At 35.3% G+C, this 20,141-nt stretch overlaps 2 protein-coding genes across 2 annotated transcripts; both read left to right on the top strand.

The window, feature by feature from the left end:
• Positions 1 to 10,886: 10,886 nt before the first annotated feature.
• Positions 10,887 to 19,692, top strand: LOC110100014 (auxin efflux carrier component 4-like). The gene is given in 1 exon segment (XM_028699699.1): positions 10,887 to 19,692. A coding segment is annotated over 1 exon segment (723 nt). The 5' UTR covers positions 10,887 to 18,314; the 3' UTR covers positions 19,038 to 19,692.
• LOC110100015 (protein FAR1-RELATED SEQUENCE 6-like) lies at positions 11,648 to 12,682 on the top strand. The gene is made up of 2 exons (XM_020827367.1): positions 11,648 to 11,794; positions 12,089 to 12,682. Exons 1-2 carry the CDS (start codon positions 11,648 to 11,650, stop codon positions 12,680 to 12,682), a joined length of 741 nt encoding a protein of 246 aa, XP_020683026.1.
• Positions 19,693 to 20,141: the final 449 nt, after the last annotated feature.

Raw genomic sequence — 20,141 nt, 5'->3', positions numbered from 1 at the left:
ACAACAAGAGGCTAAGGATTCTCCTGATGTAGTCATAGGTATGAGATTTAATTATGTCATTAAATTTCCTATATTATATGAATGGAATGAATGTTATGTTATATATGTTATCAGGGACAATCTTTGTGTGTAACAAACCTGTTAGAGTGTTATTTGATACTGGAGCATCACACTCATTCATTTCAAAAGAGTTTGTTAGATCTACCCACTTGTCTTCCACACTTATGATGAAGCCGTTGTTAGTGTTGATGCCAAATGGAACACATATGGAAACTAATCGGAAGTGTCATGTGGAGTTGACTATTGGTGTCAAGAACTTAAAAGCGGATCTTATTATATTGCCATTAGCAGAGTTTGATACAACCTAAGTATGGATTGGTTGTGTTGCCACTTTGTGATCATAGATTGTAATAAGAAAAAACTTAAATTTTGTATGCCAGGGGAGAGAATTTAAATTCATAGGGGAAAGAGGTATAACTTTCATGATAGTCTCATCCTTAGGGGCATACAAATTATTGAAGAAGGGTTATGAAGGTTTTTTAGCTTATGTTAAGGAGGAGCAGAAAGAAGAGAAGAGATTATAGGAGATACATGTTATGCAAGAATATCTAGAAGGGTTTGCAGATGAATTGCCTGGCTTGCCTCCAAGCAGGGAGATTGATTTTACCATTGAGCTGGTTAGTGGAGCGGATCCTGTTGCTAAAGCCCCTTATCGGATGGCGATAAAAGAGTTGAAGGAACTAAAAGATCAATTGCAAGAATTGCTTAATAAGGGATTCATCAGGCCTAACACTTCTCCTTGGGGTGCTTCTGTACTTTTTGTAAAGAAGAAGGATGGAAGTTTAAGGCTTTGCATAGACTACAGAGAATTGAACAAGCTGACTATAAAGAATAAATACACTCTTCCGACAATTGATGATTTGTTTGATCAGTTGGAGGGTGCCTCTGTGTTTTCCAAGATAGACTTGAGATCAGGATACTATCAGCTTAAGATTAGAGAAGAGGACATAGCAAAGACAACATTCAACACTAGATATGGGCATTATAAATTTGTGGTGATGCCATTTGGACTTACAAATGCCCCTGCTGTGTTTATAGACCTCATGAACAGAATCTTTAAGCCATTTATGGATCTATTTATGATAGTCTTCATAGATGATATATTGTTGTATTCCCCAAATAAAGAGATACATGCAAATCACTTGAGGATGGTGTTAAATGCATTGAAAGGAAATGAATTGTATGCTAAGTTCTCCAAATGTGAATTTTGGATGAAGAGTGAACTTTTTAGGACATGTGATCAGTATTAGAGAGATTTCTGTGGATCATCACAAAGTACAAGCTATAGCAGATTGGCCTCGACAAGCTACCGTGACGGAGATCAGGAGCTTTTTGGATTTAGCTGGTTACTACAAAAGATTTGTTGAGGGGTTTTCTCGAGTAGCTATGCCATTATCTAGATTGACCCAAAAGGCAGTGAAGTTTGTATGGACTGATAAATGTGAAGAAGCTTTTCAAAGGTTGAAACAGTGTTTAATGACTGCTCCAGTCCACATTGAAAGATAGGATAAGGGAAGCTTTGTCACAAGATACAGAATTTGAGAAAATCTTGAATATGGTGAAGGTAGGTCACATGGAGGAGTTTGAGCTTGATGAGGATGAACTACTACGATATAGAGGTAGAATTTGCATCTCTGATGTTGGAGACTTAAGGAAGGACATTCTTCAAGAAGCTCACTATTCAAGTTATACCATTCACCCAGGTAGTAATAAGATGTACCAAGATTTGAAGGAATATTTTTGGTAGCCAGGGATGAAGAGAAGTGTAGCAGAAATGGTGGCTAAGTGTACAGTTTGCCAAATGGTTAAGGTAGAACATCAAAAGCCAGGAGGTTTATTGCAGCTTTTACTTATACCGGAATGGAAGTGGGAAGACAGTCATGGATTTTATAGTTGGTTTACTCATTTGAAAATGGTTTAGAGACAATTGAGCTTATGCTTAATATCATACATATGTTCTTACTCATGTATCATCTTACATTGCAAGTACATCTCTTATGTGATGGTATATAATGCACTTGTTTCTTTGTAAGGTGATGAATAAATAATGTACTTAGCTCTTTTCTTTCCTCATGTTATCATGAAATCATGTAGCACATTAGGAGACAATTGACCATATGCATGAATAAGGATCTTTTTATGAATAATTAAAGAATGAATATATGTGCATGTTGATGTGGAGGTATCATTGGTAAAGGGGCTCTTTGAGCTAAATGATAAAGGGGCTCTTCTGAGCTAAATGGTAAAGGGGTTCTTTTGAACCAAATGGTAAAGGGTTTGACCAAACAAAATGTACCTGATCAGTACAAAAGATACCTCCGAGATGAGTGATTATAAGATATATATTACATTATTTGCATATAAAACATCTTATGAGTCATGAAAACAATTTATGTATTGTGTAAAGTGATTGGTTCCAAGCTCAACTAAAGAAAGAGGCTTAATGGTTGACCTAGAGGCATGCTACTTAATTTTTATGATTTGTTTAATGTTCCTACACAAAGCATTGACATATATGTTATATCCCTCGCCTTGCTCTCTAAATTTAATTGAAAAAGCATTTGCCTATTGAGTTATAACTCAACCATGTTGTGAAAAATTTTTCAGGAGATCTTGCGAATAAATAATGGCAGACCAACCACCGCGCACTTACCGTTGTAGGGAGACGACGGGATGCAGGTTCTTTTGAGTTTTGTTATTTTGATTATAAATGGATGTATATGTAAAATTTTTGAGAGAGTTAGATTGTTTGGATCCCTTCTCTTGGAAGAAATCTCTATGTACATGTTTCTTTTGAAAGATGAATGAAAAATAAAAGCTTTACTTGGATTTACTTTAGTGGCTCTTTCATTATATAGTTGAAGATGATTTGATGTTATGCTTTGAAGGCTTATTTTCATGCTGTCTGACCTCTGTTCCCGCCTCGCCTATGCGAGCTTACCGGGCCGGGTCGTGACAATAATATCATGTGAGATATTTTCAAACTTTTTGTATGCATCAACTTCCACCTCATTTGATTTCATGGGACTTTTTCACATCTCTATGTTTTATGTTTATTGCATTAACTATCAAATTTGGCTAGTTCTTAATATATTCCATAAGGAACAAAAGATTAAGAAACTTCATCTGATTTGTCCAAGGTACAACTCCAAAAGCAAGAATACTTTTACTAAGCAAAATTATAAATTGATGAGTGTTGCATTGATTTTTTTTCTTATAATACTTCCTTGGCGTGCTTGTAATTTTATTATTTATTTCTTTTTTTATTTAATTCTTTTTGACATAATCTCTTTTTTTTTTTAATCAAGTTCATATTCAATAATTTTGACAGATTATTATGTTCAAATTTTCTCAGTAAAATTTTTGGCATTATTCCGGCGTCTCCCCCGCATTGGGGGTATCTATAGGAATTCTAGGTCTAGCCACCACGAGCAATAAATCCATATATAGTTGGTGTCCATTTACGTAGACACCGCGGCCGTAATCTTCAGTCCCACCATGCGTAATAAAGGCGTGTATGGGGTCCTTGAATGTACCTATTTGAAAGCACAATTATTTCTCCTCGTACGGGTACTTATAAGTAACCCCGCTTCGCCGTAAGCGTCGCACCGGGCTTCCATCCCACAACGCGCAATAAACACGTGTATAGGCGGTTGTCCGGTGCGTTGCGAACGTCGAAGACGTGATTTGAGCTTTAAGTTTGACGAATAATATATCCTGACAAGCAAGTAAGATGATGAAAAGCAAGTAAGACGACGATGACAGAGATTTGCGGCGAGGCTGGAAAGTTTTATTACTTTTATTTTCTGATTTTTTTTTTGTTTTATATATATATATATAAATAGAGAGAGGAAGGTTAAGAGAGTTTGGTGGCTTTTATATGAACAGACAAGTGGTGAAGTTGGGATTGGAGGAGTTGTAAATATGAAGATCTAGTGGAGTGGGCTTGTGGATTGATGACTGGTGGAGTTAATGAGAGGTTGAGGGCTGTATAGATGTGAGAACGAATGGAAGGGAGTAAGAGCTGCTATATGAATCGGCTGTTTGTATGTAATGATTGGAGGGATAAAGCATAGAATAGTAGGCATGTAGAGAAGTAGAAGAGGGGGAAGGTTTGGCAAGGTGGAGCTCGAGCTGCTGTTGGAGGAGAAGCTGAGACTTGAAAAAGCTTGTGAACAGGAGCGAAGTGATGGATAGATGCGTGAACTAGAGAATGAGATAGAGACTTGGGTTGTATTATTCTTGATTTTATTATTTAGCAGAATAAGGCGGTTGAGAACATGCATCAGGACGCGTAAGTATACAGAATGACTTGTATGCGACAGAGAAAATCAATCTTTGTGGAAGGAATGAGCTCATTATTTTTTTTATTGTTATGATTATCCCTTAGCCATACAGAGGCGGTGCAAAGCAAGGGCAAGAGACACGTTTATTTGAGAGCATACACATGTCAGAATTTGAATCATTATATTCATTTAAAATTATACACTTACCCTTATTTTAAAGATAATGAATAAAGACTTAGTACTTATATATTAGCAAAATTTAGAATAAAAAGGTCACAGAATTTTATATGTAATGATTATATAAAACAAAATTATAATATTTTAATAATTATAAGGTTACATAAATATATCATGAAAATATAGATAATTACATATTAATATAACATAAAAATATATGTGCAGAATTTAGGTTTATATTTAAATTAAAAAGATAAAGTAAATTTTAATATTATATTATATTTTATTATTTATATCTATTTATTATTCTTTATTACTATTATTTATTTATCATTTTTTTATACTTAATTTGTGTGTTGTCAACGCCTCATACGAATCAAATTTTACATTTTTGCTTGTGCAAGGATCCATGCGATATAGTCATTTTCTAGTATGTTCGACATTCTGAACATGACGAAGATATTCATTTTGCAAACAAACGACATTTGGGCAGCATCACGTATGTCCGTAGTCCATCAATTTTGATCGCTTTCGTTCAATTTGATTGTGAGGGATCCCTCTTTGGTTAAATTCGATGCTCTAAACTCATCGATGAAGCCTGTTTAACAAGTGGAAGCTATTTGGATAGTTTTTGCTAGCATCGCATCCACTAACACATTGGCACATACGAACAACTTCTTGTTGGTATATTGGATGTCCTGAATGCATCGATATGATCCATTTGGTAATCGGACGAAGTTTAAATCATTGCATTATGATCGAGACACTCTGATCTTCGTTATCGATGATGTATTGTTTACCAACAATAATCTATCATCATCTCTTCTGCTTGCATTGACTATGGTAGATCTATAGAGGTCAACAAAGCCAGCCTCTCTCTATTCTCTTAAGTTGAATAAATCTTTTGGAGACGGATGTTATAGCTTGATACTAGTAGTGTTGCTTTGGGTTAACCCCCAAGTAAATGGTTTTCTATGAAACCTGATTTCATACTTATAATTTATTTATTTTGTTGCATTATTCGTTATTAGTGTTGATAAAGTAATTGCATCAGCATAGTTTAATACATTTCATGTTATTGTTTATAAAATTAATTCAGATGATCGGAATGCATCCATTTCCTCTTTCCTTTCTGCTTGCATTTATTTTCATTGATCATGCAGGGTAACAGTTCAAAACCCGATGGATTATTGGAAATCATCAAGGCTGGAGCTATGGGTCTAAAGCTGCATGAAGATTGGGGAAGCACCCCTGCAGTAATTGACAATTGCTTAGCAGTTGCTGAACTTTTTGATGTCCAGGTAATTTAGATAATTTTTTTTTGGCTGATAATCATTCCAACGGACTAGCTCTGTTTATTTGTGGCTTGGCTTTAATTAACCAGGTCAACATCCACACAGACACTTTAAATGAATCCGGATGTGTGGAACACACTATAGCTGCATTTAAGGGTAGAACAATACACACATACCACAGGTATGAATTAGTGCATATTTCAATTTTCAACCATTAAAAACCGTTGTCTAGTGATTTTTTCCAGAAACATAAATCTGCTTACCTTTGGCTCTGTTTCGTAAGCTTTTTATGAACAAATGAAGAAAACAATTTGTTGCTCGACTGAAAATACTTTAAGAGGTACAATAAGCTATTAATATAAATGTAGCTTCGTGCTTCAACTGCCATTTGATGGATGATGGTTTAAAGTTATGTTTTGCTAATGCAACTAGAATGATGCAATTTTTGTAGGGTTGCAAATGAACCGAGCCGAGCCGAGCTTCAGTCTGTTCGAGTTCAAGCTCGTTTGTCAAAACCATGTTCAAGCTCGGCTCGAAGCTCATCGAGATTTTTGGATAGGTGTTCGAGCTCGGGCTCATTTAAAATGACCACGTTTGAGCTCGACTCGTGTTCAAATTTGAGCTTATTTAATCTCATGCTTCGTGAGCCTCTTATCGAGCGACTCGTTTATAACGAGACAACGATAATTTACAATTTTTTTTTAATTAAAAACAAACCAAGCAACACACCGTCCCGACAAGGAAAACCCGCCCAACCCGCCAGCTTCTCGCAATTCTGCAATTTGCGTTTAGATGTCTTTGTTTTTATATAGCAAAAGTATTTCATTCCAGCCGGTGTGGGACTAAACGCTCACATCATTTTTTTTAGTTTGTTGATGCCACAGAGGAGAAAGAGCGGGCGAGTCCAACGGGAATTTAAAAACAATTTTTTTTTGTTCTCAGCGGGAATTGGGACTTGAGGCGGGAGTTTAATAAAATTTTTATATTTAATAAAATTTTAATAGGTGATTTAAATAAAAATATTTCTAATTAGTTAGATTAGTAAAAATATATATTAAAAATATGTCTAATGAAAATGGTTAAAGTTTAAAAAATTAAATGAGTAAATATAAATTATTAAATGAGTATATTTAATAGTATTTATTTTTAAAATTCTAATTGAGATCTAATTGAGCTTCTTAGTCGAGCTCTAATCGAGCTTGTTCACGAGCTTCTAAGCGAGACTGTTCATGAACATAAATGAACTGAACAATACGCTGTTCAAGCTCGTTCATTTAGCTATCGAGTATTTATCAAGAGTGTTCAAACTCGTTTGTTTATCTTATCAAATGAATATGAACGAGCCCTTATCGAGCCGAACCACGAGTTGCTCGTCGAACGCTCGGTTCATTTGCAACCCTAAATTTTTGTATATTATATAAAAGATTTTAGGATTTCTAGATATAAGACCACTAAATAAGTAAAATTTTAAATTGCATGGAGCTATAACTTTTGGTGAGTGAGTGTTCCAAAAAATAAAAAGAATATTAAAAATAAAACATTACCTTGGTGTAAACAAAATTTTATGTAACATATTTTATTTTTTGTGTTAATTCTTTACGGCAAAACTAGGGAATCCTTGCAAATGTTGAAACAATTTGCATTTTTAAGAATTTGAGGCTTGTTAGTTTTAGATATTATTTTTTACGCATTAAAAATTGCATGCGTAAGAAATATAAGTGTATAAAATTTGATGCTTTTTAAGATAAAAAGAATTTTGTAAAAAATGCCTAATCTGCTTAAGGAAAGAATAGAGCATAAGAGATAATATCTTAAGATTGCTATTCCTTAAAAGCCACAAATGCATGCAGTTATGACAACATGCTGTCGCTAGTCATCATGCAGATGCAAAAAGTCATATGCATAGCTTCGTTTGCATGCACATTACTTGCACTAGCTTTATCCATCAGAGAAATTGATACAATATTGAATTTCCCTTTCTAAACAAAAGCATGGCATATGAATCGTAATAAATATAACAGTATGTTGTATGAGATCATAATCATAACAGTGGCTGAGCATATGGAATTGTATTTATAAAAAGAATATAACATATAGAATCATTAGCGTCTACTGTAGATCAAATTACATTTTACATAGATAGTAATATCGTGACCTAGGAACCGTAAATATAAACTTTAAACTACAAAATGATCATGTCATTTATAGAATCCTAAAGAAATGTAACATTGCATGTATGATTCATAACAATATGAAGAATATTAAAGAATTCAAGTGGAATTATAGCATATTGCATGAAGAAAATTTTATCAGAAAAACCTTTATGAACTAGCGGAATACATAGGTAATAGGTCTAGACTAAGGAAACATTACTCCGGAAGAGAATTTTAATTTTGCACCTTAGCGACATCAAGTGGTTGGCTCATTCACTCCATGTCAACTTATCATTGTTCCATTTCTGAAAAAATAGGCATAATCTCATGTATAAGACTTCCACAAATAAATCACTTAGATTATTAACATACAGCCTATTGTTCCCTCTTTTCTAATCAACCCAACAACCATTTTAAGATCTCTAAATAGTGGTTTACATCTTTAAAAGTCATACATATATGCGCGCGCGCACATACAGAAACACACATACACATACATACATACATATATATATATATATATATATATACTTTTTTTTTTTTGTTTTATACGGCGGCAGGTCAACAATATATATATATAACTTGAAAAGATTTTATTAAGGATGCACCTTCTAAGTTTTCCTTCTTGTTTGCGCACTCAGTTTAATGATTTTTCTTAAATGGCCTGCTTTAAGTTGCATTGATTGACCTCCTAGCTCAGTCTTATTTGCGAATTTATGTTACTTTTATATTTTATGCTTAACAGATTTATTTGCTATAAAATAGTAAATACACAACAGCAACAACAACCCTTTATCCCACTATGTGGGGTTGGCTACATGAATCCTTTTTCTCCATTGTGTCATGTTAAGAGTCAAATTCTTGTCTAAATCTAATAAAAAAATATCATTTCTAATATTTTCTAACCCAGTCTTTTTATGTTTACCTCTTTCTTTCTTAACATAAGTCAAATCTTATACATCTACTTTCCTAAACGAGTTATCAGAAGCCCATCGTTTTATGTGACTAAATCATCTAAGGAGACTCTAATCTTATCTTCCACTGGAGCCACTCGAACCTTTTCACGTATATGCTCATTTCGAATTCTACCTTTAAGAGTAAAGCCACTCATCCACTTAAGCATCCTCATCTCTGCAACACTTAACTTAATAGTATGCTTCTCTTTTAATGGCCAACAGTTTGCAACATAAAGCATTGCAGGTCTCACTACCATCTTATATAATTTCCCCCTAAGTTTGAGAGGGACTTTTCTATCGCACAGCAAGCCCGATGCATTCCTCCCCTTCAACCATCCAACTTGAATTTTACTATTAATATCCTCATCGATTTCACCATCACTCTTGATAATAAACCCAAGATATCTAAAACATGTGCTCTTATTAATGATTTATTTTCCCGAAGTCACAATCTTCCCACTTGATATATTATTATTAAAATTACACTCTATATATTAAATTTTAGATCTACTCAAACAAAAGCCTTTAGACTCCGTGGTTGACCTCCATAATTCAAGTTTACCTTTAACTCCCTCTCTAGTCTTATTAACAAGAAGAATATTATCAGCAAAAAGCATAAACCATGGTACAAACTCTTGCAAATGTCTAATGAGAACATCCATGACTAAAGAAAAAAGATACGGGCTTAGGGATGATCCTTGATGTAGTCCAACTGAATTTGAAAAATACTTGGTCAAACCACCTTGTGTTTGAACACAAGTACGTCAACTATATACATATGTTTAATGACTTGAATATAAGCATTATTAACCCCTTTCTTATGTAGAACTCTCCATAGCAGTTCTCTTGGAACTTTATCATATGCTTTCTTTAAATCAATAAAAATCATATGTAGATCCTCCTTATTCTCTCTATACTTCTCCATCAAACCTCTTAATAAATGTATAACTTCAATAGTAGATCTAACTAGCATGAATCTAAATTTATTTTGAGAAACATTAGTGTCATATTGCAATCTATGCTCCATAACCCTCTCCCATAGCTTTAAAGTATGACACATTAACTTAATTCCTTTATAATTCGCACAATTTTGTGCATCACCTTTATTCTAAAAAATAGGAATAACACACTTATTTTTCACTCATCTGGCATCCTTTTATTCTTCAAATTAATATTAAAAAGTTTAGTAAGCCAAGAAATTCCCTCATCTCCTAAGCATTTCCACACCTCTATTGGAATATCATCAGGTGCAACAGCTTTTCCACACTTCATTTTCTTTAAAGCCTCTTTAACTTTGATTTTATTAATATGCCGATAAAAACGAAAATCTTTATTTTCATTTAGCTGCTAAGGTCACTAAAGTCAATCACATGCTCATAATCTTCATTTAAAAGTTTAGCGAAATATCTCATCCACCTTTGTTGAATATCCTCTTCTAATAAAAGCACTTTTTGATCTTCATTATTTTTACACTTCATTTGAACTAAATCCTTAACTACAAATTTTTTAATTTTTTAATTTTTCTTTGATTCTACCACAAACTAGTTTAACTATTTGTACCTTTTCTTTTAATACTTAAAATACATCTTTTGTAACATTCTTAATATCACTAGCTACTTTTTTCCCACATAATACTGATCCTATGCATGCACAGTAAAAATCTTAAGATCTAGAATCTTACTTTCTAAAATATTTTTATTGATATTCTTTAAATGCTCCAATCTAATCCTTAAACAACAATTTACTTTATTTTTTATGCTCTGTCCTTTCAACTTAAAGTTCAAAACTAATAAATGATGTTGGGTGCATAAAAATTCACTTGGAATAACTTTACAATTTTTGTAATTTAAACGATTTATTTTTTATATAAGAAAATAATAAATCTGAGTTTTATTATATCCATTCTTATAAGTGATGATTGTTTAAAGGCAGCAAATTATAGGATTCTAGAAGTCGAAATGGTACGGTTTTGATGATTGCACATGTAAGTTCTGCTTTGCTATGGAATATAAATTAAGTGCAAGAAGAAGCAGGTTACGGAACATGTTCGATCATTATGTTAGCTAAGGAATATTTCATTATTTATCCAATAAAGAGAAGACTGGTAGGTTTGAAGATGGACATTGAATATGCAGTTATGAAGATGGGAAAAGGGATGGCAGACCATCAACAAAAATTTTTAGAACATCAAATTATTATCAGTCTTATCTCATGATTGCAGTGTCTAGTTGGTGTGCCATGTTTAATTTATGCATAATTTCTTATGTTTTTTTTTTGGTTTGATTATTATGTCTTTTTTCATTTGTTATTACTTTGATATTTTGCAATGTATCTTAGTCTGTCATTTGAAACAAAGCCTATTATTATAAATTGGGCTGACGGGTATGTACTTGAGGTCTTTTAATTCATATAGTAGATCATTTACTGAAAATTTGTTGTTGCTTTTCCTTCTTTTTTGTATAATGGTATCGGCAAATTATTGGGTCAGGTGACCGAACCCATCTCTGCGTTCGGTCACCAATAGAAAGACGACATTTGTCAGGCATTTTTTTAATTTAATATCTTTGCTTTATGTCTTGTCAGCCTTAGCGACCCGACCCGATAACCTTTATTGAACTTTTAAGCATTTGCCGCCTTTTTTTTGCAATTTGAAACCCGCGAAACACGTAAATAGCTACTCCTGTAGAAGAAAAAACGAGCCAGAAAATTGCAGAGAAGAAATGGACTGCTCAGCGAAGAGGGAGGTGGAAGAGGGCATGGAAGAGGGAGTGCATGAATCGGAAAGGATGCATGAATCGGAAGGGCTGGTTCATGAATCGGAATCAGAACCTAACTTAGCTGGAAATTCCTCTGGTTTCGACATATCGGTAAGTTTCTTGGATAAACGAGTTAGAAAGTTGTAAAGAGTCAGTTTTAATCTCATCGCCGCAGAAAAAGGGCGTAGGTTTCAGCTCATTAGAGTTCTAGGATCTTAGATTTTGCGATTTTTAGGCAGAATAAATTTTTTTTGTCCGAAAAGTAAAAAAAACTCTAATGTTGTTGCTTAGCTTTCATTATTGTTTTTAGGATGAAGATGATAAAAAAAAAACAGAACTTGTTTGATATTTACTTGCGCTTTACGTGCGCTTAACTTGCGCTTTACTTGTGTTTTAACATTTCAGGCTATTTATAAAGATGAGACAGAAGCATATGAATGTTTTTGCACTTATGCTCACGATAATGGCTTTAGCGTCCGAAAGGATCATCACAGTTTTTGGCCAAATTCTAGGAAGATAAAATCGAAGGACTTTGTTTGTTCAAAAGCTGGTTTCAAGAAAAGTTATGATCTTAATTCAAGAAAGAGATTCACTAGACCAGATGTCAGAACTGGTTGCCCAGCTATGGTGAGGTTTGTCACAGATGAAGATGGTTACTGGCATGTCAAAAGATTTTTTGAATCCTACAACCATAAATTATCTAGCCCAGCCGACCGACACCTTTTGAGATCATGTAGGAATGTTGTTGAGGAAAAAGCTTCCGTCCTAAAATCGATGATAGATGCAGGGATTAGAACCGTTGATGCATATGCCTACCTTGCAGAGAAAGTTGGTGAATGTGAGAATATCGGATTCTCTAAGAGGGATGCCTACAATTTTACTCAGAAGGAGAAAAGAGCAAGGATTGAAATTGATGACACTAATTCTTTGATTCAATTATTTAAAGATCGACTAGTTGAGGACCACATGTTCACATGGGATGTTCAATATGATGATTAGGATAGATTGTTAAATTTTTTCTATGTTGATGGCAGAAGCAGGATAGATTATGAATGTTTTGGAGATGTGTTGATTTTTTATACCAGTTACAGGCTGAACAAGTCTAATTTTGTTTGTGCGCCATTTGTTGGTGTTAACAATCATTGGCAGAATATTTTGTTTGGGATTGCTTTTTTGTCAGAAGAAACAATTGAAAGTTTTACATAGTTGTTTAAAATTTTTGTACGAATAATGAGTAATAAATATCCAACAATAATATTCACTGATCAGGACCAAGCTATGGCCAAAGCCATAGAAGTTGCATTACCTCACACTCGTCATAGATTATGCCAATGACACATATTTAAAAAGGTTCCATCAAAAGTTTCCATCTACAATAGCAATAATAAAGTTAGAGGACTCTTCCATAAGTGTATGAGGTGGTGTGATTCTGAGGAAGTGTTTGAGGAAGCATGGGATGAAATGATCAAGGAAGGGAATCTTCGTAACCATGAATGTTTGCAGGATCTTTATAAGATAAAGAGAAAGTGGTCAACTGCTTTCAACAAGGATTGCATATCAAATGAGCACAGAAGCTCAAGATATAAATACCTCTAAAACTAAAAAAAATTCAAATATCGTTTTGGGCACTCACACAGCACAAGAAAATCACTCTATACATGCTTTTCTCTAGCGTGGTGGGAGGGAACCCGGTGCGGCGCTTGCGGCGAGGTAGGTAGGCCGTGCAGACGCTTTTCTCTGGCGTGGCGAGACAAACTTAAGTAATCATGTATGTGCCGTCATGCGTTTGGGGAAAGAACTATATATTTTAAACAAATACATCAAAAGACCCATGTACGCCTTTCTCTAGTGTGGTAGGATTGAAGATGATGGCCATGGTGTCCCCCGACACCTACCATAAATTTTTTCTCTAGCGTGGTGGGAAGGCCCAACTCTCAAAATTTTTTCTAAACAGGAGAGACGTTGGAATACTGTCGAAATTTCAAATGATAGGGGGCTTGACTTAGATAATTAACAGGGAACAGAATTTGAATAGAATTACATGGAACTAGAATTTAAATTAATAAATGCACAATCAAATTGAAGTAATAATGCTAATTAAAGATCTTGATCATTAAAATGAATATAAATGAACAAACAAGGGCTCGTGGCATGTAAAGAATAGTAAAAACATACAACTAACACCCGCATATAATTTTGGACACGATCATAATGCTTACATAAACACAATAGTTCATTTTTGTGAGGAGGGAGATTTGTAATGAGCACACAACCTCTCTTATGGGCGATAACGGGAGGATAGAGGACTATAAATAATACAATTGCATTCTCAATCTACTTGCAAATAAATGCATTAAACTCCTACAAGCAAATAGGGTTGACGTGTTAATTCACCTGCAAGCTATAGTGATTGACGTGCGATGAATGCGACGGATTCCCTATGCCCTATGAGTATAAATAGGGGATGCGCAATGAATACAACAGCCTCTATGTAATTAAACATATCCATTTGCTCACAAACAATAAAACTCCTTACAAACACATACAATGCAAATTGTAATGAATACTACGTCCCTTCAATCGACATCTGTCACACCCCAGTTTGGCCACCCCTTACGGTCAATCTAGAGTATAATAGATAAGGAAATAAATCTATTTAGATTCTCCTAATATTTCAGCTTATTAAACTCCACACTTTTAGTAATAGGAAGCATGTAATGTACCTCAAGTAACATCAAATATAATCAAAGTAAATACAGAGCTCTACTATAACTTTTAAATTTTACTTACATACACAAAAGTCTGCACAGCTATCGTTCAGATCTCTTTTTAGATTTTTTGTACACCCAAAACATATGTACACAAAAAAAAGAACAGTCACCTTTTAAATGCCCTACGGGCTGCTTTCCCTTTTCTGTAGTACAACCACTGCTAATGAGCTATGACTCAATGAAATACACAAACAATGCATAAGAAATAATAATAATAATTTTTAAGCATTACGAATTTCAGAACATTAATGTTAACATAGATAAAATAGATTAAAATTTTATACTAATCGTAAGAAATATATGACATTACTTTCCATCTTAGTATCTCTTCTACATTTTGAACAAATCATATGATAACTATAAGCCTTTGTTCTCTTTCAGCTTTTCAATTCATGGTTACTCTCTCAATCGATAATTTTATTAGTGAAAGCACGAGGAAAGGAGATTCAGGAGGATGGTGGTGAATTGGAAAGTGTTTTCCATTGAGGGCTGGCACATGGAGCCCCCTAATGCCTCGAGCTTTTTTATGATGCTTGTGCCTAAGCTTGGTTGAGGTGTGCCTCACCTTACTAGCATGAGGCTTATGCTTCACCTGATTTATATATATATTTTTATTAAAATTTACATAAATCCTAAACTAAAGACGCGAACAACTCATGTCTTCGTGTACCCCAATGCAGAAGTTACTTCCTCTTAACTGCCTCGACCTCCAAACTACCGCCTTTGCCATAGTCACCATCGGGAATCACTTGAAAGCCGCACACCACCACAACTTCCTCAAAAAATTTTAGAGTATTATTCTCATCTTTATGTTGATGAAAAATATTATGAAAGAGATAGATGATTGAAATAAATAAAGAAGAAACAATTTAAAGGTATTGAACTCCATAGGATGAGGTCGGGAAGAGACAAATTTGTTATGTCAACGACTCAAATAAAGATTCCGTCAGTCATGACAATATAAATGATTTCTGTTCTTGTCAATTATGTCAGCTTTTTTTAACAATTAAATATGGATGAGTAGCGAGCTGAGAAAGAAGGAATTTGGAGTTGCAGTTTATGTTATAGGATTCTTTATGAAATTTCTATATTTCATGTTATTTTTCTCTTTTAATAGTTGGATTTCAATTCTATTTCAAACAATTTATTACTCACCTCTTTACATTATGTGCGATTTTTTATTTCATATGAATGTCAATTTGTTATTTTATAGTTCAATAGAAAATTAATATGTTGTTATTTAACATATTATTTGGGTTTATACAAAAATATTTTTAACCTTTATTTTCACATTACGCAATTTTCAGATTTGGAGGCTTACGCCTCAAATATTTTGAGGCTTACGCGTCAAATGCCTTGAGGCTTCGGCCTCGCCTCATGAAAGAAAAATCCCTCAATACCCAATTGTGCAATTTTAAACCTTCGCTTCGATCCTCTAACCCAATCGGATCTTAACCCATGACTTAGCTGGATCGAGGACCTTCTTCCGATTTTCCTCATAGACGGAAGTCATTGCTCGTCTAGTCAAACCTATTTCATTCGATCCAGTCGTCTTAGCCGCAAGCAAGATGAAACTCGCGCCAATCTTGCTCCCATTGACTCTTAGTGTCGATCTCGACCCTAGGCGATCGAACCTCTAAGCTTGCCGACCGCACATGAACTCCATATTCTCATCCTCACCCGTACCCAAGCAACTTACGACTTACAACCTAGCCTTTATTGATCATCGATAGCCCGATTCCTTCTCGACAGTTACTCTGAATCCAACCCTATCTAACCTCAATCGAACACAAACAGCCCCCAGACTTCCACTACTCTATCTCTATTCCACTCTTTCCCAACTCCACTTTACGTGCACACAGTGAGCTCTCAAACTCCTACAAACTCCCTCTCTCAAAACCACTTAACAACATCACTCTCACTGTAACAGAGAGTTTGAACTATTATTTTTCCTATCTTAATATTATTAATAGTATAAGTAATGTTATTTATAGTATTAGCAATTAGTATTATTATTATTAATAAAAAAGAAGAAAGAAAAAAGAAAAAAGAAAAAAAAGAAGAAGAAATTAAACAAAAAAAGAAGAGAAATGAATTCAAATAAAAAGAGAAAATCTGTGTTTTTTGATCGATCCCTCTGTTAACATCACATCGCCACAGTTAACTCTTACACTAAGATATAAATACCTCTAAAACTAAAAAAAAAAAAATTTAAAAATCACTTATACACACTTTTCTCTAGCGTGGTGGGAGGGAATCCGGTGCGGCGCTTGCGGCGAGATAGGTACGCCGTGTACACACTTTTCTCTTTTCTACAGTACAACCACTACTAATGAGCTATGTCTCAATGAAATACATAAATAATGCATTATAAATAATAATAATAATTTTTAACCATTAAGAATTTCAGAACATTAATGTTAACATGGATAAAATAGATTAAAATTTTATACTTATCATAAGAAATACATGACATTACTTACCATCTTAGTATCTCTTCTACATTTTGAAATAAATTATATGATAGCTATAAGCTTTTGCACTCTTTCAGCTTTCAAATTTAAGGTTGACTCTATATTCTCCACTTTTAGAATTGAAGTTGCTCTCTCAATCAAGGTTGGGTCCATATTCCTAACTTTTAGAATGGAGAGTATAGGCTTACATCGTTAGGTCTTTTGCCTTTACTTGTGCGGGCTTATCCCCTATATATGACTTAAATCACTTGCTTTTTTTGTAGAATCATCTATTGAATCAATGATCTATATCACTAGAATCAACTATAACAAACATATTGAAATAGATGGGCATACATGATATTACATGAAAGGCATGTTATCATAAATATAACAAATATTAATTCACAAATATATAAATTTTGAACCGATTGGGTATCTCACCTCGCTAGGAATGCATTCTCCTAGAGTCGGCTTTCTTTTCCTCTTGTACACCATCTCTACCACATTTCTCCTCATTCAACTCAAATTCTTTTCTTTCCTTCAAAATTTCGTCCCTACTTCTTTCCTTTTCTTTCTCTTTTCCTTACTAGTTTCAACCAACAACCACTGATTTCTGCAGCCTGATTTCAGCAACTTGACATTAAAAAAAATCTCTTATGACTTCCAAAAACTAGTATTAGCAAACCTTATCTTAGAAAATACTGATGTAAGTAACCCACAACAGCTCTCACCTGATTTTTGAAATTTTCTGCAGCAACCCTTACATGATTTCCTCCTTAAATCTGAATTCAATTCCCATCCTAGTAGCTACAGCACCCACATACGGCAGACCCACCTCCGTCTCCTTGCTTGCAAGATACTTCATTAGGAATTCCAGCTAGTGGAGAATGAAATGAGTAAATGGAAAGGCTTTTAGTTATTTGATTAATTAATATACTACCCATTCCACTATCTTTCCACTCAGCTTTATTCTCAGCCACATGATTCAGCCCCATGATTCCACTATACATTATAATATACATATTCTAAATTCCACTAAGTTCTTGCTCTATTGCTAACTCCTAGATGAATTAAGGGAAAGATCAACCAATGCATGCTAGCTTAAGTGGAATTTGAGAAATAAAATCTGAAATGCATTAATTGTGCATAAACCTAATACTTAGATTTACATTAAGGGGCTGTTTGGTTGCCTGTAAAGTAACGCAGTGTAAAGTAAATGCAGTGTAAAGTAAATGTAGTGTATTTCAAATATTTTGAGGTTGTTTGGTTGTCTGCAAAGTAAACACAGGAGAACTATTTCCCTTATTTGATTAGATATATCCAAAGTAAAATAAAATCAGTGCATTTGTGATTTTTTTTAATTATAACTAGTGTATTTTTTTTTGTCATTATAACACAGGCAAAATGATCACCCTGACAGACCTTTACTCCGTCCTCACAGCCATAGTGCCACTCTACGTCGCAATGATCCTCACTTACGGCTCTGTCCGGTGGTGGCGGATCTTTTCGCCGGAGCAGTGCTCCGGCATCAACCTCTTTGTAGCCATCTTCGCAGTTCCACTCCTCTCCTTCCACTTCATCTCCACCAAAGACCCCTACGCCATGAACTTCCGATTCGTCGCCGCCGATACTCTTCAAAAGGTGATCGTTCTCGCCGCACTCGCCGTTTGGGCTCGGCTCGCTACTCATGGCTGCCTCGATTGGTCCATCACGCTATTCTCCCTCTCTACGCTCCACTACACACTGGTCATGGGAATTCCCCTCCTCATCACTATATACGGACCATACTTTGGATCACTCATTGTCCAGATTATCGTTCTCCAGTGCATCATCTTGTATACTTCTTAGCTGTTTTAACAGTCCTTCAAAGAATGCGGCGATGGACTTTACTTTCAGCCGTCGCCGTCGGCGACGGCGGCGAGAGTGGTGTTGAGCTTTCTTGAGATTCATCTGAGCTTCGCCGCCAGTGGAATTGTCGTCTTCGAGGCGGTAATCGAGGCGAATGCAGCTGTGGTGATAGGGGCGATGAGAGGATGGTCGTCGCCTGTGAGAGCGGAGCCGGAGCCGGTGGTTTGGTTAATGTTGACTGGTTCGGTGGTGGTGGAATTACTGCCGCCAGGTTTGTAAATGGCTTCAAGCTCGCTGAAGAGTTTGTAATTGTTTCCTGGATGGGAATTCTCCAACTCCTCTGTAATTCCTCTGCTTCGCTTAGCGAAATGGTGCTCGGCTGACTGCTCTTTGCACCACTTGTTGTTGCTGTTAATGTAGTCTAAATCTAATGGCCGCTTGAAAAGAGTTATAATTATAAAATAAGAAAAAAGTAGAACTTTTGAATTTCGGATCTTTAACGATAGGTAGGTAGTATTTACCAAAATGGCTCCTTTATGGTGCAGTCTTCTCTATTCCATGAACGTAATTGGCTCTCTGAGGCATTTTCGCCGTGGAGAATGCTGCCGCTGCTGTCGTCGACGACGGAGAGTTTAAATTTCATGTCGGCAGGGAGAAAAGTTGTGATTATTGCTTGAAAGAGTTGGAAATGGTGGTGGTGGTGGTGAGGCTGCGGCGGCGGTGGCGTGAAGAGTTGTTGAGTGATGGGGGATATTCGATTGGTCTAGATTCTTATTGCCGACAAGTTCCCTGACACTGCGGCTTCGATCGTCTCGTTCTGGGTGGACTTAGATGTCATCTCTCTCGACGCCGGACGAGATTTTTTGCAGGCAGAAGCAGAGGTGGGAGGTGATGACAAGATCCATGTAACTGCAAGAAAGTCCACATCGTCTAGGCGATCCATCTCGCTGATGACGCCCTGGCCGTCGAATCTCACGGGTGCTGAGATATATTCGCTCAGCTCGTCGAGGAATCCAACCCCAAGGGGATCCAACTAGTGCCACTGTGATTTCTTTGCCATGTGCAGTGGAGCACCGCAACAGCCGCAAAGAATTCCTTACCCGCTCGATTTGAGCGGGTTTCAAAGTCACGCAAACTGTTTCCCCTAATACCCCACTATTGCTTCAGAGGTAGTTGTTTCGTTCTGCTCAAAATTAATCAAACAACTAAAATTAGTAAATGCATATAATTATTTTACTTTACACTCCTAATTCAGGCAACCAAACAGCCCCTAACTGTTATAATCCTAAACAGTTAATTACTAACAGTTAAATACATTAGCTATGCAATTCATACTTTACGTATACTTCTATATGTCAAAATGCTCGGATTTAAAGCAGAATT

The sequence above is a fragment of the Dendrobium catenatum genome, unplaced genomic scaffold (genome assembly GCF_001605985.2).
Source record: "Dendrobium catenatum unplaced genomic scaffold, ASM160598v2 fragScaff_scaffold_1369, whole genome shotgun sequence".
Classification (NCBI taxonomy): domain Eukaryota; kingdom Viridiplantae; phylum Streptophyta; class Magnoliopsida; order Asparagales; family Orchidaceae; genus Dendrobium; species Dendrobium catenatum.
This window is presented reverse-complemented; position numbering and strand designations above follow the sequence as displayed.

Bases quoted from the DNA above. Each gene is read 5' to 3' on its own strand.
- LOC110100015 (XM_020827367.1), top strand. From the start codon at position 11,648: ATGGACTGCTCAGCGAAGAGGGAGGTGGAAGAGGGCATGGAAGAGGGA. The intron at 11,795-12,088 runs GTAAGTTTCTTG...TTAACATTTCAG, and splicing joins CCTCTGGTTTCGACATATCG to GCTATTTATAAAGATGAGAC.